The 21,740-nt window shown below is 37.9% G+C and overlaps 1 protein-coding gene across 1 annotated transcript; it reads right to left on the reverse strand.

Annotated features, from left to right (window-relative positions):
* Window positions 1-505: 505 nt before the first annotated feature.
* Window positions 506-18,431, reverse strand: LOC109065291 (cyclin-dependent kinase 12-like). The gene is made up of 14 exons (XM_042777164.1): window positions 16,558-18,431; window positions 13,692-14,366; window positions 9,609-9,803; window positions 7,984-8,123; window positions 7,397-7,567; window positions 7,003-7,192; window positions 5,548-5,604; window positions 5,281-5,382; window positions 5,105-5,182; window positions 4,870-4,986; window positions 4,424-4,555; window positions 3,947-4,167; window positions 775-902; window positions 506-679 (listed from the first exon to the last, which is right to left on the reverse strand). Exons 1-14 carry the CDS (start codon window positions 17,574-17,576, stop codon window positions 506-508), a joined length of 3,399 nt encoding a protein of 1,132 aa, XP_042633098.1. The 5' UTR covers window positions 17,577-18,431.
* Window positions 18,432-21,740: the final 3,309 nt, after the last annotated feature.

Below are 21,740 nucleotides of genomic sequence, written 5' to 3' on the forward strand. Positions count from 1 at the left end.
TAGAAGAGAGGCACATAAATAGAGATGTGTCCCAAATGGCTCTTTATTAGGACTGTTAAATCTGGATTTAAAAGAGTGACAATTTAATGCAAACACTGTAACCATCTCTCAAGGACTTGCAGTGTGTGCCAATAGATGAAGAGCTCTCACGTCCTGTCTGTGAGCAGATTTCTGCACACAAAAAGTCCACTGGGCACCGACGCAGTGAGCGAGGAGACGGGGCTCTGGGGAAAATAAAACTAAATACTGCAAGAATGTAAAACTCAATGGAAGTTCACGAAAAGCAGAAAATAAACATCTGGATTTTCAAATAAACATGACAATTTATTTCTCTATTCGTTATTAACTAATTAAACGTTTCCCCCTCTGTAAGACATTAGGAAGAAAACAACAACAAAAAAAGAGTGACATCTCTGGCAAGAAAAGCATTCTTTGGGTGGGTCTCATATAATGAGCCTGCAGGCCAATCACAGCATTCGACTACTCAGGCCCCGCCCCCCATAGACTAACTAGAGATGCCCTGTCCGCCCATGAGAGGAGGGGAGGCGTCTTGTGGTGTACTCTTATGGGGGGGGTCTGCGTTGCTTTCGTCTGCCTGCTCCGCCCGGCGCTGGGGCCTTTTCAGCTGCTCCAAAGGAGCGTGAGCAATTTGGAGCGTGAGCAGGCCGGCCTGGTCTTCCTGCGGATTAAGGTGAGAGATCTCTAAGCAGTTCGAGCTGCTGCGCCGCGTCCGTCAGGGGGTGGAGAGGGCGGCGGGCGTTCTGGAGAGCAGACGTGGAGGCTAGAGGAGAGGACGTACTCGGCCATCTGCGGGATGCTTAGATTGTCTGTTTGACCCTGCAGCAGGTTCAGCAGCACTGCCAGCTCGGTCTGGTTCAACTGCTCTGCTGCGGCTCCCAAACCTGTGTGTAGAAATGCTTATATTTGATTGCTGTTTATGGAAAACAGGATGTTTCTCGCCTTTCCGTTTACAAACTGCAGTTGGCTGCACAGTTTTGAAACAATGAGGAAGCTGGAAAGAGAGGAAGATGATGATACTGAACCTGTAATGTAACAATGGACTCTTTTCACATTTACAGGGTTTTCAGAAGCACAAGTCATCATAGTTGGGTAAACTTAGTGTTAAACAAACTACAAATTAGGGCTGCCCCCGACTAAAGATATTCCTAGTCGACTAACACTCCTGCATTTTAGCGATTAGTCGAATAATCGTTCATTTATGATATTAATATAAAAAATTGCGTATATACAGGAAAGGTCCCCCCCAAGTTGAAGTTAAACACTTCTATATGACAGAAAATGCTAAAGCATGATATTAGCGCGTTCAAAATGAAAATGAAGCGCTTAAAACAGAATAGTAAAGCGTTTAAAGTATACAGGCTTACGGACACAAAAATCAGTTGCCTGAACGTTATAGGCTAATTATAACATAAAAACAGCAATCAAACTGCCTGTGCATTTTAATAATTTATTATCAAAAATACAAACTGTAACAGTTACATGTCAAAAAAAAAAAAACAGTTTTGAATAAAATAAACTAAAATTCGTTCTTTAAAATACATTAAATAAACTTATTAGTAACTTAGGCCTTGTACAAAACAAGTCAAAAAAAATACTGTAACAAAACCCCTGTTTGGTATAAAAATAGTAAAATACAGTGGAAAATTTATATAATTTTTATATTGTTCAAAAGGAAAATTAACAAAAACGAACAATTTAATAAATGCACATGGCACATCGCACGCCAAAACTTAGAATAAAAAAGAAGGCGGCAAACAAATCAACAGCCTAAGTATTTGATTACATTGTTTAGAACAACTATATTTAAGACAAAATGTGGAACAAATAATTTAAAGAACACTAATACAAATCAAAAATATCAGAGCAAAGCCGCAATCTGCCATTAAGACGACGGATGAGTCTTGCCCTGAAACAACAAAATTGCAAACATCAGACTAATTTTTCTACAGAAGAAAAAACAACTTCTGCATATATATAAAAACGAATAAATAAAGATAATATGTATTTATTTATTTGTATAGCCTACCCGTTATAAAAATACCCGTTTTTTTTATATAGCCTATACAGATAGCAAACAGAAACACTACAAAAGGGAAATTAAGCATTCTTACCTAAGCTTTCAATTCGATTTAATTTTTTTCATATTATGTGAGAGGAACACCAGCTTGTCCACATTGTTTGGGAAGAAAAGGCTTCTCGACTTGTTCACAATGAAGCCGGCCTTTGAAAAGATGCGCTCTGAAGTGCGCTTATACCGCGAGGCACGAGATCTCGTTGATCTCTCGTTGCTTTGATGTCATGTCATACATGAATAAATGGTAAATGCAACCACTTGGAGAAATCAGACGTCAGCTTCTTATTCTCTATCACAATTGTGTATTTTATTTAGTAACATATTTTATCTGTCATAAGTCTCGTCTCGAGAGTTTAGCTCCGCGTAGCATGTCATCAAAATATAATAATGTTTTTTGTTTGGGAGCTTTTATAAAAATAGTTATTATCATTCATTCTAAATGTGACGTATATAGGCTACTGTGGCTACAAATAAACAGAAACAGACTCGACTGAATAAGCAGGCTCATTTTCATAAGCGTTAAAAATAAAAAAATAAAATAGAAATATATTTATTTCTGTGTGATTAATTTTGAGTCCTGATAATTGAATCATTATGATCAATGTATCACTTATAGTAAAACATTGATGCTTTTGAATTTAAATATTTAACAAAGCATGCAAACAAAAGGCCGCTGTTTATCGTGTTCGTTTTGTGATCGCGCTAGTTCCAGTGACTTATTTCTCATTAGTTTTCTGATTTGTTGATGGGGTTGCATGACGTTGTTCCTGAGAGGCGTGTAAAGGGCGGGTTTTAGTGACGCGCAGCGGAGCTTCTGGCCCGACTGTGGAAACGCTGCGCTATTCTGGCCTCGTGCTACTGGCCAAAGGCTATTAGCCCCCGCCCGGCCCGTTTTTAAGCCTGGCTCGCACTGGCCCAACAGTGGAAATGCGGCTACTGACTGCGCAGCCCCTGATTGTGTAATTTTTTCACGTGATTTTTTTTTGCGACTAACCACCTAATGAAAATGTATTCGACCAAGCCCTCTTCATATCGACTAACGTTTAGTCGACTATTTGGGGGCAGCCCTACTACAAATATAATTTTTTAAGTTCCCACAAAAATAGAGAGACTGGTTACATTGGTCAAAAAAGAGAAAGATGTCAAATTCAGCCTCAGCCGTTGTATTAGAAACAGACACGTAGCAGCATTAACCAGTTTCCTGTAATTTAATGCCAAGGTAGAGAAACAAAAAAAAGTATGTTATAAATATGTAATTGTTTTTTTTTTTTTTTTTTTTGATTAAAATGAAAGCTTTGCTAGATTTACCATGCTAATGACTCGTCATCACAGTTTGTGGAAAGGGTCCATGTACCGGAGGCTTTTTTTAAAAAATGGCAAAACAGCAACAATTTTGACCGCCACCCATAAGCATTGATTAATACTTCTTTCAGAGGAGAGGGATTTAGCCAATCATAACAGAGGTCATCTGCATAAACTTAATAGAAAAATAACAAAAAGGTGATAAAAAAGGTGAAAAAAGTGATAGAGTGGAAATTAAGTAAAATAAATTGAGATTATTATAAAGACAGACATAAGTGAACAATGTACAAGTTAAAAGTTTAAAGTATAGAATAAAACGAAGAAAAGAAAAAGTACAGGCTCACATTCAAATTATTAAAATGATAAAGGCTGATGCTAGACTCACTTTTGTAGACATAAGGTGACTGTAAGGTGAACATAATTTAAACAAGAAGTCACTCTGCCCCGCTTCTGAAGGTCTGCCGACCTGAATAGTATTGTTACTCTAACTACCTGCCTGTAGTTTTCAGGGGAACAGAATCCAAAGGTTTCTGTCAAGTCATGGCCCACCTTCCAACTCACTGGCTGTGATGTTTGCTGGTGCGGGATGGGCAGATGAGGGTGGTGGGGGTGGTGGACTCGGCGGCGGGCGGCTGTTCTCCCCTCCTGAAGGTCCTGCGGGTTCCTTTCGGGGAACTTTGGCAACAGGGAAATCCTCAGGCACTCCGCTTTGCCTCTGCCGCCGCCGCTTCTTGCTCCAGAGCTCATGACAGTCTTGCCAATGAGGCAAACTAAAAAGAAAGGCAACATAATTACAACAAAAACTATTACGAATGTGTATTTACAAGCATAAACTGTCAAATAATCAGCTGGTCATTATTAAAGAGTTAAATCTCATTATATTCAATAGCCTTACAGCATTTAATTGCAGCTGCATTTTAAAAATAAATTACAAAATGTGAAGGAGTAATAAGTATTTCACAAATGTAATGTCATTGACATCATAAACTAAACAATTTAAATCACATAAGATGTGTTTGCACTGACTCGGGTGGCGGCATCTTGTTGGGCTCCACATCACACAGAAACTGGCTCGCCAGGGCCTGTTCAGCCGTGCAGCGCCTCGAGGGGTCCAGCGTCAACATGTGGTCCAGCAGGTCAAGAGCAAAGGTGGGCAGACTAGAGACAGACATTGTGATTATAAAGGAAGTACCGTTACCTGTAAACACTAATAAAAAGATCAATACATTTATGCATTTGGCAGACATGTCCAAAACAACTTGCACTGCATTAGATGTATACATTTTTAATATTCAGGAGCATAACCATGGCGAAAAAAAATCATGCACAACCAAAAATTTTAATAATAATAATAAATGCTGGTTGAGCAGCAAATCAGCATATTAGAATCATTTTAGAAGAATCATGTGACACCGAAGAAATCTGTATAAAACACAATAATGGAAGCGCTTCAAAAATCAGGCTGAACTTACAAAGCGAATTCCTCCCGTAAGCGTCGTCTGTACTGTTTCTTGGGTCTCATGGTATTAAAGTACGGCAGCTTAATTACATCTGGCCAAGCAGCAGGACACGGACTACCACACAAACGACTGACCAAAACAAAACACAAAACAGATGGGGAGTGTAACAGCATTTCACAAAGTCCTTTCCCATCCTTCAGCATTAGAGCAACACTACATGTATATCCAGAGATTGTGAGAAACATACCTGATCAGCTCAAGCTGCAGAAGCTCTTGGTTTGCCTGGAAAATTGGTTTCTTGGTGAAGAGTTCTCCCAAAATACACCTTTACACAACAGCAAAAAGAAACCCAAACAACATTTGTACATGAACAGCAGTCTGTGTTTAAATGCAGTGAGATGGGAAACAGACAGAACATCTTACCCGCAACTCCAGACATCAATAGCAGGAGAGTATCTCTCCTCTCCCAGTAGCAGCTCAGGTGGGCGGTACCACAGTGTGATCACCTTATTAGTGTAAGGCCGACTGGGAATGACCATCAAGTTAGTGTTATACACCAAAGCTTTTCAATACCAATCATGTTTCCTGTTTCTGAAATCACATGAAATCTACAGAAACTTTAAAGCTGAAGGGTGTAAATGTGTGTCCAATTTTTGCCATAGTTCCATCAAACAAAAATACTTTACTTACCTTTCCTCAGAGTTATAAAGACGAGCCAAACCAAAATCGGCAAGCTTGATCTGACCACTGCAAAAAAAAACAAAAAAAAAAAACATAAGTAGTAGGGCGAAGGGAATGCAATTTCCAAAAGCACTAAATCTTGCATAACAGGGCTCCAGATTCATTCTTCCCATTGGTTGCTCTTTTGCCAACACATGATTTGGTCGCAATATATATAATAATATATATTTGCACTACAAAATAGGATTACTCAATGCATGCTGATGAACTATCATAGTTTATAGTTAGAAATGAAAGTGGTTAACATTCAACCCGTTCTTTTTCATCAGTAGTATTATTTGTGATTTAGATTTTGTGAACGGGAATTCCTCTTTTGCTATGCTATAAGCCGGGCTTCGGTTTCGCATTTTACAAGAAAAGATAATTATCTGTTTTGCTTGCATACATCTATACACTTTTAACTTTTTAAGACTAAAACAAAAGAAATTAAATTCATTGTCTTAATTAAAAAGCACAACAACAATAAAACGGTAAGATGACAAACTAGCTTACAAAACGTTTATTAACAAAACGATGATGCATGGCACACACCACATGCTGTATTATATACCGACTAATAAATTACAGAACGTTTAGCAAACACTGAGGAATAAAAAAATAAAAAGAGCCTCCATAGCGTAACGTGAGGTAAACAGCAGAGATGTCAAGCTTTTCAAAAGAAAAAAAAAAAAGAAAAAAAATATATAAAACTAAACTTGCTGTCGGTGACAGTGCTTGCATGTTCACCTTCTCTGGTTTAACAAGCGGTCTTTTACTTTACTCTAGCTTGAGTAAACCATCCAACCGTTTCCTCAACATTCGTGTCTTTTATGCTGCACACACCTTCGCGCTCGTGCTGACACGGCTCAAGCGCTGCGCAGTTCAAACGAGTAGCGCAGTTTTGTTTGCCATTTGATGTTTCCTCATAAAAACAGAGACTGACTAGATGCACTGTTAACGATATCGCCTGTGCATTCATTTTAAATGTAATTATATTAAAATTTTGCAGTCGCACCAGTGCAACCTCTTAAAAAAAATTTGTCGCAAAATGCGACTATTTGGTTGCAGCCTGGAGCCCTGCATAATATATTATTTAACACTTTTTTGTAAACAGGGCCAAATTTTATCATTATAATGCAAAATGAAGGTATTTGCAAGTATTGCTTAAATGCCAGTACATAACATCACTGATTTGAAACATTTTTAATTGACTCAAGCGTTTATTTCAGAGAGCACACGGTTAGTTAAGAAAATATATAAATGTCTACTGTCACTTTTGATCAATTTAATGCATCCTTGCAGAATAAAATGATAAATTCCTTAAATGAAATTGAATGGCAGTGTAGTTGAACAAACAACATGTGAATCTGTAAGACACTTATAAGAGATCGTCATCATGTAATGTTTAAAAACACAAACTGGTACCTGTTATTTAGCAGGATATTGGAGCACTTGATGTCTCGGTGTAGAAAATTCTTTTTGTGGCAATAATCTAATCCCTCCATCAGCTGACGCATGAAGCTCTGCACATGCTCTTGGGAGAAAGAAACCAGCCCCGATTCCAGGAGCCCCATCAGGTCATGGTCCATGTACTCAAACACCAGGTAAAATGCACCTAATGCCAAAAAAATACATACAGGTTAATACATAGAGGTAGGCTTAGAAAATGAGTGGGTGCAGGCAGAAAATAAAACCGTTTCAGGGAATTTGAGAGGGCCACAAATATGCCACAAACTCTAAGAAGAGAACGTGTTCACTACTAAAAAAACTGTGCATGCAAAATACATAAGTATAAACATGCAGATGCATTTAAACAAACCTTTATCCTTTTTGAAGTCAAGTGCATCTTGTTTATCAGTGACAATTTCTTTCATGTTGACGACACTGCGATGGTTGAGTTGTCTCAGGATCTTGATCTCTCTGATGGCAGTGATGGGGAAACCCTCCTTTTCATTATCCAATCTCACCTTCTTCAATGCCACCAGCTCTCCTTTAGAAAGCAAAACGACAGAATGCTGTCAACATGTCTTCTCTTCTCAAAAACATGATTGAAAACACGTTGATTTAAGTGTTAAAAGTAGCCCCACAGAGTTGGGTTATTGCACTGGCAAAAATAAGGGTGTGATTACTGCGAATAATATAGTAAGCACAGATCTTCTAATTAAGAGCACATAATTCTGCATTTAAAGCAATGCAAACAAACTACCGTTCAAATGTTTGGGGTAAGAATTATGTTTTTCAAAGAAATTAACACTTTTATTCAGCAAGGATGCATTTAATTGACCAAAAGTAAAAGTAAAGACATTCACAATGTTACAAAATGATTTCTATTCTAAGGAACAAACAAACATTTTGGAGTGCATAACGTTCCAATGCCCTCGTATTCATCCCCTTTAAACAACATACCTGTGTCTTTGTCCTTTGCCTTGTACACTTGACCGTAGGTTCCTTCTCCAATGATGCCGATGATGTCAAACTTATCCACACAGCGCTTGCCCCAGTCAGTTTGAGTCTGCTTCCTCTCTCCATATCTAGAACAGCAAATCCTGCACACATTTGACAGACACTTGAGAATTTTTTTTTGCAATTTTTCAAGTCACTTTCTCTCATTCTGTCATTTTCCAAAACCTAATGAAGCATTCCAGCATCCCAAGACTAAAGTAATAACTGTGATTATGATTTCTCTCAACCCTTACCAAATAAAAAAAAACCAAAAACATACATTGCCATTCAAAAGTTTTTTTTTTTTTCACATTCATTTGATCAAAAGTACCACAGAAACCCTTTACATTTAAAGCATTTTCAGATAGAAAGAGGTTACTTTACATTGCAATAATATTTTTCAATATTATTGTTTTTACTGTATTTTTGATCAAATAAATGCAGTCTTGGTAAGCATAAGAGACTTAAAAACATAAAATCCTACCAACTCTAAACTGTTTAACATCAGTGCAGCAGAATGTTAATATCTAGTGTTAATTTAGTCTCAGTCTTTTAAATTAGTCTTAGTCCTCGTGTCAAATGTACTTTTTAGTTATTATCATATTTAGTCAAGCATGTCCTGTTTTTGTTTAGTCAAGTTTTAGTCGATTAAATGTCTGAGCATTTTAGTTAGTTTTATTCAATGAAAACTTTGTCACATTTTCATCCTGCTGTATAATAGTTAAGCTGCTAAAAAAAAAAGTTTTTGCTCAAAATTATAATCGAAAAGATTGTTATCATTTGAAAAATATATTTTTACATTTCAGGTACTGCACTTTTATCAATAAGTATAAATCAATAGAATGTGGACTCATGCGCATGGCTTACTTGACCTCATCTACTGTACTGATTTATTATAATTTAATATATAAATTATATCAAAGACTTAGATATGCACTCTTTCTGTCTACATTATGAAAACGGGCAAAAACAAACAAAAAAAATACTTTAACAGTAAAATTCTTAACAGTAATTCCAATAATTCTGAATTGCAATAATGTTTCTCTATTAAAACAACAGCGGTTACGTAAGCGCATTTATTCAGCAATGACAATCCCAAACAAAATAGTCGAGATCTCATGACAGAACACTGACTGGCTGAATGACACTTATTTATGCTTTTATTTATTTATCTCACATGGAGAGCGCTTAACTTCAGCTTACTTGTTTTTCTGTGTATCTGATCATCGTCGACGCTTCCGCAATGAAGAATGAGCGCATGCTTTCCAGATTTAAAAAAAAAAAAAAAAAAAAAAAAAAACATAACTCCGGCCAGAAAATGTATCCTTTTAACAGAGCTCTGATTTGCAGATTTGAACTCTTAATATCTGGCAAGCGCACACGTGAAAATACATTTTCGTCTCGTCTCTTAACGTCAATGATATAGTCACAGTTTTCATTTATTGACCGTATTGTAGTCTCGTCTTAGTCATGGGAAAAAAGCTTGTCAATGAACGTTTTGTGTCACACTTTTGGTTAACGAAATTAACACTATTAATGTCACACAATCATCTTGAGAAATGCCGACTGACGACTGCAGTGGCACTTACTTTGGTCTCTTCTTGAAGGTTGGTTGCAGAAGCAGTGGGGATTCTCGAGCAGGGGACTGTGGAGGGGAGGGGTCTCCTCCAGGAAGAATTGGAGGGAGGGGCAACTCACTGAGAAGGCGTGTCCTGATTTCTTTTTCCTTTTCTTTCTCCCTGTCCTTTCGTGATGATTTCTGGGAAAGACCGCTCTTCTTTGGACTGAAAAACAAACAAATTTTTTTTTTATATATTTACGCCTCGATGGAGGTTTGAATGGAACACTGTCAGATTTCTTCATGTCTCATTTACCGGTGAGAAAACATTACAGTACAAAACCATAATATTACAATAATAACACCTTCCATTCTCACTGATGACATATCATGTCTGTGCGAACAGGGTGCACAGAGGTATGCAAATACAGGTGCATCTCAATAAATTAGAATGTCGTGGAAAAGTTCATTTCAGTAATTCAACTCAAATTGTGAAACTCGTGTATTAAATAAATTCAGTGCTCACAGACTGAAGTAGTTTAAGTCTTTGGTTCTTTTAATTGTGATGATTTTGGCTCACATTTAACAAAAACCCACCAATTCACTATCTCAACAAATTAGAATACTTCATAAGACCAAAAAAAAAAAAAAACATTTTTAGTGAATTGTTGGCCTTCTGGAAAGTATGTTCATTTACTGTACATGTACTCAATACTTGGTAGGGGCTCCTTTTGCTTTAATTACTGCCTCAATTCGGCGTGGCATGGAGGTGATCAGTTTGTGGCACTGCTGAGGTGGTATGGAAGCCCAGGTTTCTTTGACAGTGGCCTTTAACTCATCTGCATTTTTTGGTCTCGTTTCTCATTTTCCTCTTGACAATACCCCATAGATTCTCTCTGGGGTTCAGGTCTGGTGAGTTTGCTGGCCAGTGAAGCACACCAACACCATGGCCATTTAAACAACTTTTGGTGCTTTTGGCAGTGTGGGCAGGTGCCAAATCCTGCTGGAAAATGAAATCTGCATCTTCAAAAAGCTGGTCAGCAGAAGGTAGCATGAAGTGCTCCAAAATGTCTTGGTAAACGGGTGCAGTGACTTTGGTTTTCAAAAAACACAATGGACCAACACCAGCAGATGACATTGCACCCCAAATCATCACAGACTGTGGAAACTTAACACTGGACTTCAAGCAACTTGGGCTATGAGCTTCTCCACCCTTCCTCCAGACTCTAGGCCCTTTGTTTCCAAATGAAATACAAAACTTGCTCTCATCTGAAAAGAGGACTTTGGACCACTGGGCAACAGTCCAGTTCTTCTTCTCCTTAGCCCAGGTAAGACGCCTCAGGAGTGCCATAAGAGGAATATGACAACTGTAGCCTAATTCCTCGACACGTCTGTGTGGTGGCTCTTGATGCCTTGACCCCAGCCTCAGTCCATTCCTTGTGAAGTTCACTCAAATTCTTGAATCGATTTTGCTTGACAATCCTCATAAGGCTGCGGTTCTCTCGGTTGGTTGTGCATCTTTTTCTTCCACACTTTTTCCTTCCACTCAACTTTCTGTTAACATGCTTGGATACAGCACTCTGTGAACAGCCAGCTTCTTTGCAAATGAATGTTTGTGACTTACCCTCCTTGTGAAGGGTTTCAACGATTGTCTTCTGGACAACTGTCAGATCAGCAGTGTTCCCCATGATTGTGTAGCCTAGTGAACCAAACTGAGAGACCATTTTGAAGGCTCAGAAAACCTTTGCAGGTGTTTTGAGTTGATTAGCTGATCGGCATGTCACCATATTCTAATTTGTTGTGATAGAGAATTGGTGGGTTTTTGTTAAATGTGAGCCAAAATCATCACAATTAAAAGAACCAAAGACTTAAACTACTTCAATCTGTGTGCATTGAATGTATTTAATACACAAGTTTCACAATTTGAGTTGAATTACTGAAATAAATGAACTTTTCCACAACATTCTAATTTATTGAGATGCACCTGTACATATGATGACAGGCAGGTACAACAGCCTATCATGGTCCTCGGAACCAAGGGATATGACTGGACGAACATCTTATGGTTCTACGCCTTCCTCAGACGATACAAATACATATAAATACATTTAGACCACATAACTTATTGATTGCTATCTGGAATTGAAGAGAATTTCAAGCAGCATAACAAATTTTTTTTTTAACCAAATCACAACTCTAGCTAAAAGTAACTGAGAAAGTAAGAGATGAATGTGGAATAAAATCTGGAATAACACTAAGCAGTAAATGTCAGATATTTTTTTTTCAATAAGTGCAATGGATGTTTCTTTATTTCTCTAAAACCAGAAAACCAGAATTGGGTCTCTTAGACTGCAACATGTCATGCAACAGACATGCATATCATATAAAACTGAATTTATAACTAATACAAGTGTTAGGGATTTGAACAAATCTAGATGCCAATATTGTGCAAAAGCCAAATTCATGGTGGTAAATTCTGCACAGATAAGCACTACTCACATTTTCTGTCTATTTATATAATACAATGCTATTTACAGACATAAATAGCAATAAATATCTTCTAGTTAAAAAAAAAAATGTTCACACTATCAGTGAATAGTCTGCATAATGTTGGGTGTAGTTAATGACAACAGCTTTTCTCAACAAAGCTATTTGCATTTAGTGCAACCAGACACCGTGAGGAAATAACTGCCTGTTCTCAGCTTACACTCCCTACAGTCCAAACATGCATTTAGGATAAATATGTATTTAGTCAAGCAGCATATATGATTGGATCATGTGACCGATAGCCTACATGTACAAATGGAGCCAATGAACAATTTTACTATAGCTTAAGTGTCTAAATACTTGGGGCACTGTACAATGTTTAAAATATATGATTGTTGTTGCATTAGATAACGAAATATCAGAATCAAGTGTCATTCATTTTAAACAAACACATTATGTAAAACACAGAAAAAAGTTTGATAAAATGTTTACACCACTGAAAAATAATTATGGCTATTAATATTCTGTGTGACATTAAACCTGAAGAGCATGGAAAAATTGCACCTGATGCGAGATTAAAACAAGGTCTCAGGCCCAAAACTTACTGAATGCAAGTATGTGAACACAAACGCATCAAGCTATGCTAAGCTGAGCTTGATTTTCTGTGTAATTGCATTTCAAACTGTATCAGACAACAAAGTGCAACACAAGTAGAGTTGCATAATCAGTGCTTCCACAAGGGACTTTAGCATAAACTCTTTTTTTGGGGTCAATTTGTAGAGAATGAGCAAACTGATTACAGATTACAGTGATGAAATGCTTTACTTCTATATCAGCTATTTTACTATTTTTTTTTATATACTACCATAATTTTAATATTTTGAATTTATTCTAAAATTCTAGCTTTTATTTATATTCTTAATAATGAATATTAGTTATTTTGGATAATTGTTTTGTGTTTTTTATTTTTATTACATGTTTTCATTAATTTTATTAAAATCATTTTATTTATTCATTTTTAAAATATTACTATTCAACTTATTTTTTCAGTTCTTGTTTTTATTTTTAGTAAATTTTAGTGCTTTAACTTATTTCACTTAGTTACCAATGCATTAAAAGTTATTTATGCATTTAAATGTTCTTACAAGTATGTTTTTAAATGTTTTTGTATCAGTTAATAATGATAATAATAACCCAAATAAAAGTTAAATAAGAGTTTAAGCACAAGGAGAAGTCTGGCATAAATAACTAAAAAGACTTCTATCATTCCACCAGAAGACTGAGTTAAGACATTGACTTAAACATTACAAAGTCAAAACAAATTTAAAAAAATGAAACATGCACAGATAAATAAATCAGAATAGGATCTATAAAATGCATTCAGAAAATAGATAGGGTGACTTCATTTAATGCCAACTTTATAAGTTTACATGTTTACAGCTAGCTATCTAAATGATGACATCCAGTTAAATGACAAACTTTATCAAATCTATCACCCTCGACCACTGAAGTTTGTTACTGTCGGAGAAATGCAAGAGCAGACTGTGCACATACATTAGCCAAATATATGAGTCTGTGTTCTCTTACTTGTGTAAAGAATGTTTGAGGATGTCTGATCAGGACTCACCTGTCTCTGCAGTCTCCCAGAAGAACCGGCGGCAGGGGAAGAGGTGGAAGTGTGGAGGTCTTAATCAGGTGTGCGGGACTTTGCGTATGTTTCTGTTTGGGGCTTTTCGTGCGAGACGCAGCAGGTGTGGCAGGTGCTGAGGGTGGAGGAGCAGGCGGAGGGCTGTTTAGAGGAAGAGGTGGAGGGGATGAGAGAGGAAGAGGAGGAGGAGGAGAGTTCGCCGGGAGAGGCGGAGGAGATGAGAGAGGCAGCGGAGGTGGACTGGATAATGGGAGAGGTGGTGGAGGAACCACAGTGGGCTCCTCCGCCGCAACAGTATTCGCAGGTGGGGAGGGCGGTCTTTGAGGCTCTGGGGGCGGGGCCGTCTCTAGTGGTGGCACCTCAGTGTTTTTCACCGATGCATTTGAGACGTTGGACGTGTTGGAGCGGAGGGAGGGGGAGTTTTTGGCGGCCGCCGCCTGACGTTCCTTCTTTTTCCGCGTCAGCTCGGCCCCCAGGCTGGAGGTGATCGGCAAACGTGAAGACGATGGGGAGCGGCTACCTGGTCGACTGCTGTGGGAGGAGCCTCTGCTGGCTCCTCCAGAATATAAAGAATGTTTCTTAGTGCGAGAACGGGAAGAGGAGCGGCGAGAGGAAGAGTAGTGAGGAGAACGGCTCCGAGAACGAAGAGAAGGCCTGAGGAGAAAAAAAAAACAAATGTTTTCAAATCAGTCATGTCAACCTGCTCAAAACAACTAAATAAATGTAAACGTCCCATTTAAAGCATCACTCTAATTACACAGGGTTTCCTCAAAGTCACAATGAAACTGAAGTAGCACCAGAGCTTTCCTTTTGTATTGTGACATACATTTGAGTGTAAAGGATTATCAAAACAGAAAAAAATGTAGAGCTTTATGCATCGGTTGTTGATTAGATTTTGAGATGTATGTGTTGCACTCAAAAATGGAAGCCGATGAACGTGACCTTGCAACAGCGGGGATGTAAGTGGTGTTCACACTACACTTTTCATTCTATTGTGGAAGAGCAGAAATGTATTCTCTTGTGAAGAAGTATCACATTTCGCTATGTTCCGAAGTTCTTTTTTGGTTAACCTCTTTTTGATTATTTGTGTGATGTGATAATTTGTTTTTTGTTTTAGTGGCTTGATTTTTTAACTGAATTAAAAGAACATCAATTTAAGACATAAATTTAATACATTTGTGGTTCTACATTTTAGATTTATTATTTTCTGTTATGCGTTTAATATTTGTTTAAAAAAAAAAATATGCTGCAGAGTGTGAGAACATATCACAACCATTGCAGTGTCCAAAGTAATTTTGCATCCTCAAATGGCGCTTTTCCACTGCGTGGTAAGACTCGGCTCGGTTTACGTTTCCACTGCAGTTTAGTCTGGCTTTAGAGTGGGCGGGATTATTCACGTCATTCAGTTGCGCTGCCTCTACTGCCGCGACTCCTGAAAAACATTTTCATTCCGCATCGCCCCATCAAGCTCTCGATGAATCCGCTCCTCTGCTATCAGCGAGAGGAACGTCTGTACTTCTGCAACAGACAACGAAACTTTTTGGTTGTTAAAAAAAGGTGCACTCGTTCAAAACAGTTGTGTTCGATCCTTCGCTGGCTGTGCGGATTTAAATCTAGCAGTTCTTTTGTGTTTGTGTTGCAAGTTCAGTGACACAGTTAGTGATGATTCTCTCCGGCCAATCCGTGATCAGCAGAGTTTACACGTCACATTTTGGTAATGGTAGGGTTCACTTGGAACCTCAACAGAGGCGGTACTAAAAAAAAAGTACTGGGTACTGTACCCAGTGGAAAACCCCCCAAAAGTGAACCGTACTGAATCGTACCATGCATTGGAAAAGCACCAAAAGTCTAGTGTGACCACGGCTTTATGGGGTTTACAAATTAGATTTAATTAATCTAAATGATTGGAGACACATGTCCTGCATATGTCAACAGACAGATGTCTGTCATTTTCACTGGAAGGTCCAGTTGTGACATTTTGATTAATACTCAGTAAAAAAAAAACATGCCAAACCTAAAACATGCATTTCGAAAACAGATGGGGTGAATTTTCGTTTCATGCCAACTTTAATATTAATTGACTTGCTGTTCAGACCAATGCATCTTGCACATCCCCAGTAAACAATACACCTTTTGATCAAAGAAACACTATATGCACCACAACAGCTTCTGGTTAATGAAATTTGCTGTGACTTCTGGTTTTCCTTGTGCTGTTATCGCTGGGCTATATATGCATTATGTGCATATATTTCAACTGCAGGCAAGTGCTGCTCTGATACAGAAATATGCAGCTGGCAATGAGTTGCTATAATAAAAACTTTTGTAAAATTTGTATAATAAACACTGATGGACAGTATGATATCCACCTAACATGGATAGATAATCATTAAAACTAACTCAAATACAACACTTTGAAAACACTGGTCAGTTATTTATTAAAATAAATAAATATAAAATACAACTTTAAAGAAAAAAATATGAATTATGAAATTAAAAATCATTAAGCACAATGCAAACAACAACGTAAACAGTTAGTGTTAACTTACCTGTCAGCCTATGACTTAAATGATGCGTGCACAATGTTACTATATACTTTAATATACCATTTAAAGTGGATTAATTGAATAGCTTTTGTAGTTTTGGCAAACAAATGAAGCTTAAACTAATTTTAAAAATTACATTTAACAGTTACATGAAATCAAGTATGCAAATTCACCCTCTCTTATAAAATAAGCATCACTGGGTTTGACATTTGCAATGCAATAATATTCCTACGTATTCAAAAACTTCTGGAGAGAGTGAAGCAGATGGACTGTCAGATCTGTGTGTTTGTGTGCTCGCTCACCTGGACACCGGACTAGTGCTGGATGAGCGTCGGTTGCCGTAAGGACTGCCAGGTGAGTGTTTTCTGCTCACATACGGACTTCCATCCTTCTCGGGGCTTGAAGACCTCCTCCTCCGATAAGGGCTCTCGGACCTCTGTCTGCTCCGCCTGGGAGGCTCCCTGTACGGACTGCGCTTGGAGGAATAGCTATTCTCGAGTTCCGCAGTGGAAGGACTGTCCGCTCCGCTTCTCCTGGACTGATCCTTCCCTTTAGGGCTCGACTTGTGGCTTTTGGCTGCCTTCCGATGGCTCCGGTCCTCCTCATACTCCTCGCTCCTCCGCTTGTCTTTGCGAGATTTTGACGAGCGCCCACTTTCCTTACTGATGGAGGAGGTGGCGGAGGAGGCGCTGCTGCCCAGACTGACAGCGGACTGCACCGCACCTGACGAGAGAGACTCACCTGGACGTCTGGATGTGGATGCAAGGCACGCAGCTGAGCTAGTCTTCTCCTTAGCCTTCTTTCGGCTCTCTTTACTCGCTCTGTCCCGGTCCTTACTGCTCTTCTTGCCGCCACTTTCTGCCCCCTCCACAGACTCCCTGACCGAATAGGGGTCTTTGGACTTCTTCCGGGAGCGCTTGTGTTTATGAGTCCTGTTCTCTTTCGCGGCTCCCGCCCCTGCCTCCTCGTAGTCCGACCGCTCTAGGCGTTCGGCGTCTCTGCCCTCCGCCGGTTTCCCGGTGGCGGGGGAGTCCAGGAACGTGTCCGAGTCGGAGCTGATGTCGTCGTACTCCACCAGAGGCTTGATGGCGCCCACTGCTGGAGGCGCGGCGGCAGCGCACGCGGAGCCGGTTTCGGCCTCGTGTTTGGACTTGTTTCGTTTGTGCTTGGCAGGAGCCACCGAGCTCGTCGTCTTGGTGGGATGCCTACCGGAGCCCGCGTGCAAAGGCTGACCCTCCCCGCCGCCGGCCGCCTGCAGCTGGTGATGGTAGAGCGATTCAGCCTTCCTCTTGGTCCCATGCAGGCGGTCTGATCCAGGCATACCTCTGTCCTCCGGAGACGCGGACCTAAGCGGTCAAGACAGCACATGAACAGCAGAAATCGCTCAGTGTTGGGTAAAAGTGTGAAATCTCGCCAGACGGAAGACTCGGAGTGAAGCGAAACAAAGATGCGCACTCGATTTAATGCGCAGAGGTTATCCACAAGTCATCCCCGGTCCCGTGGCTTCTCCGAATCGCGTCGAAATATATCCAAGAGTATATAAACCCAACAACAACGACAATTTTTTAACGATATGTCCTTCACGATGGCATCACTGGTGGTTTCCAGGGTGCCTCGCGCCTCTCGGCTAGCTTTAGCCAAGCTAGCGTCCCTCGAAAAGACAAAAAGAAAGAAGAAAAATACAGGCTGTCCTTGTTTTAGATTGTTTATCCTTGTTCGATATCAAAGCCTAGACAGACGTTTGGCTCTCCTTGCACACGGTTTCTGAGCTTTGAAGCAGTAAAGCTCGCTGTGTAGGGATACTGTCCCACATAACTGAAAATAAAACTTGACCCGCTTGCTTCTTGTTCACATATTCGCTTTAATGATCAGTGTAAACTCTCTGTAGTTTCATATTCATCGGAAATGATCACATATTTATGTGTTAAAATTGATTCCAGTTCACTTGAGCGGCTCTGGAAAGAAACCAGACCTAGAAACTGGGCGATGTTCGTGGATATAAAACCCTCCACGGCCCTTAATTCAGAGAGAATTCACTTCATCCATTACAGCCAACATTATGCGCAGCCTCCTCTGCGCGTGCGCGGTTTAAGCCCGTCCCGCGGAAAAGGAAATACCACAGCCCACACCGTTTAGAATATGCTTAAATCGTCTGTTGCCTCCTTGATAGCGGATTTTTCACATTAAAACTCTAATATTTTGTATGAAAACATACCTGGAAACATATAAAGTTATAAACCCGCTTGTTTACGTTGTTTCTTGGGAACAAGAGCGCTGTCAATCTCCATGGTAACTACGCGACAGCCAATCAGAAGCAAGCAACTGCATCCCGCCTTCAATCGCGCGTCACTTGAGCTGAATTTAACTTGCAAAATTATTTTGGTTCACATGTGCATTATTCAATTTTATTTAATTATGTAATGACAGTTTAACTTTAATGATATATATATATATATATATATATATATATATATATATATATATATATATATATATACAATAAACGAATGAATTACCGACTTTATTATTTTATTGTAGCAGCCTCTTCCTTCGCGTGTTAAACGTCAATTACATAATTTCTGAACAAACCTGTAATATCAACCCATAAGTAAGAAGACTTTAAATGTTTATGCCAATTTTACTCTCATCGCGTATAAATATATATATATTTTTAATTCGTTCTTTAAATAAGAACAATATATTGAATTTCCTTGAATAGTATAACAACAATGGACCTAACAATTAAGTTCTACGTTATTTACATCTTCCGTTGTTCAGTAAATCAATTATGCAGAAACTGTGGGTAATTTAGCATTGTGCAATAACCAGATTTAATACAGTATAATCTCACCTTTGTAAGCATTCGTCAGCGGGAACGTATGCCGCTTTTGCATTTGCGTTTTTAGATATGAATGATAGCTGACTGTTGCTGCCGATAGCCGTGTATCATACAGGGATTTTCCAAAGAGCTCGGTATGTTGACGTCGCGCTCAGATGACGTCAGAATGTGTTTTCACTAGCAGAGTAACTCGTCCTAAATCCTGTCAAATTGGCTAAATTTCATAAACAAGCTTTATATTGGCCTGGATGCTGGTGTTTAAGCACAATTTCCCCCCAAATAAATACATTATTTGGAATAATAGGTGCATTCAATATAAAAATAGATCTTTCTTCTATAATAGTTGGTATGAAAATAATATTGTGTTAGTTAGACAACTCTTAAATTCAAATGGTAATTTATTATCTTATAGTGAATTTTTGGAAAAATTTGGGTTTCCAGTAACGTCAAAAGAGTATGCTGTTGTATTTGATGCCAAACCCCAACAAGTTATACATTTTGTAAGAGCTTGTGGAAGTGATTCTTCTGAGGCAATATATGTTAAAGGCAGCATGTTTATAGGAGATATTGATATTTTGAAACATAGGTGTACAAATAAACATATTAGGAATATTATAACTGGTGAAACAGCTACTCATAAAAGCTTGTCGACTCGGACCAATGTATTTAGGAATAAAAACTGGAAAAAAGCTTGGTGTATTTGTGAAGCATACTGTTTAAATAATAAAGTAAAAGTTTTTTTTACATGGTATATATCCAGCTGAAAGTGTGGTAGAGAGGTTTAAGTTAGAGATTGATTATTAATGTGATTTTTGCTCAATGGAAAAAGAATCTATTGTCCATCTGTTTTGTAATTGTATGTACACAAATTTTTTTTGGGTGGATGTGGAAAATTTCATTAGAAGGAAAACAAATGTTATATTTAAATTAAATAATTTTGATATATGTATTATTCCAATGAAAATAACAATAATAATATATTAATAATAATAATTGTAATTTTATTGTACAACTGTTTATTATTTTGGGAAAATTTCATATACACAAGAAGAAATGGTCAGGATCCAAGCCAAATTTTATTCATTTTCTTCAGGAGACAAAAGACTACTGCACCAGTTTGGAGAACATTATAAATAAAAAAGCAAGGAAGACTTGTCATATTTTTAAAGAATGTTCAGGTTTTTGATCAATCGATCAATTTGTACACTCTGGCAAGTTTTTTTCTGTGCAATAATATGCAAATTTCTGTTTATTATTGTATATTTCTGGTTTCTGGTTAATAAAAAAAAAAAAAAAAAAAACTTGTCCTAAGTGGAAGATATATTTCTTTACTTTTCTGGCAGTGACCATGTTGTTAATTTCTTTATGTTACATTTTACATTTTTAATTCACAAATAAATAAATAAATAAATATAATTCTCAAGACTTTGACTAAGTCTTTCTTGCTGAGATTACCCTTATTGTTAAATCTTTTAAACTCATTGATAACAATAAGAACACCAAGTTTCTTAAGAATTATGATCCCTCTTTTTTTCATTTTATGTTTTTGTAATTAAAGACAGTGCTGTTTGTATTCCCGCATTTTTTTAAAGCTGTTTGTGTTGTTCTGTTTGTATGTTACATGTTTTTTTCTCTTTGTTTTGAAAATGCAACTCTATAGAGGTCACAATGAACTGAATAGTTTCCCATTACATCACATAAGTTAATTATTTTTATATTTTGTGTATTTTGATTAGGCCTATAGGTTTTATTTCACACAAATGTAGATTTGTTAAACTTGCTAAAAGGTTTGTGCCATTTAATTGTAAGTAATTATGTTTGTTATTTTATTCATTCTGTATTAATAATGGTATTCTTTTTTTGATATAAACAAAAATATCGATAATAATGAAAGCACTTTTTGATTATCCCCTTTTCTCTAAAACTGGATGCATTTTAAAGTCTTTACTGACGTTATTTTATGATTATTGGGGTTTAAACAAAATTCAGATGTATTTTAGATTGATGTTACATTAAATGACCATCATGAAGTTGCACACAATCAGGAGATAATTCTCTGTGGCATCCCTGCCTAAAATAATATCTAGATTTTAATTACTAGAGCTTTCCATTACAGTTCTGCAAATAAATACATTGTAAAAAGAATAGAAATGTATAATTGTGAATATAATAGCAATAAATATTTTCTCAACTTAGTTTCTCTGACATGACATTAATTTGATTTGTGTAAACGTGGTGCTAAGCCATTCTGTTTCGTTTGTTTTGGGAAAACGCTGCCTCGTGTTACCACCACGATGACGTCAAATGACGAAGACCATCTTTGAGTTCTTATTGGCTACGGCAGCTGGAGGCGGGGCTGACTCGCCAAACCCGGAAACGAGCATAACAATAACACGAAAACAAATGATTTGCGTTATTTACGCTTTCCATACAACACTGCGACAAAATACGGCACTTTTTTTACAAGTGCTTTGCACACACTGACCCGCAGAAATGTTTGAATATCCTCAGCACGTCAAACAAATAAACTTCCCTCGCAAAACTATAAATAGTACATTGAATTAATCGGTAATTAAGCTCACGTATCTTTTTATAATATATATAATATATATATTTCCAGTTTGGTAATACGACAACTAAACAAAA

This window comes from Cyprinus carpio, chromosome A19 (assembly GCF_018340385.1).
Source record: "Cyprinus carpio isolate SPL01 chromosome A19, ASM1834038v1, whole genome shotgun sequence".
Lineage (NCBI taxonomy): Eukaryota > Metazoa > Chordata > Actinopteri > Cypriniformes > Cyprinidae > Cyprinus > Cyprinus carpio.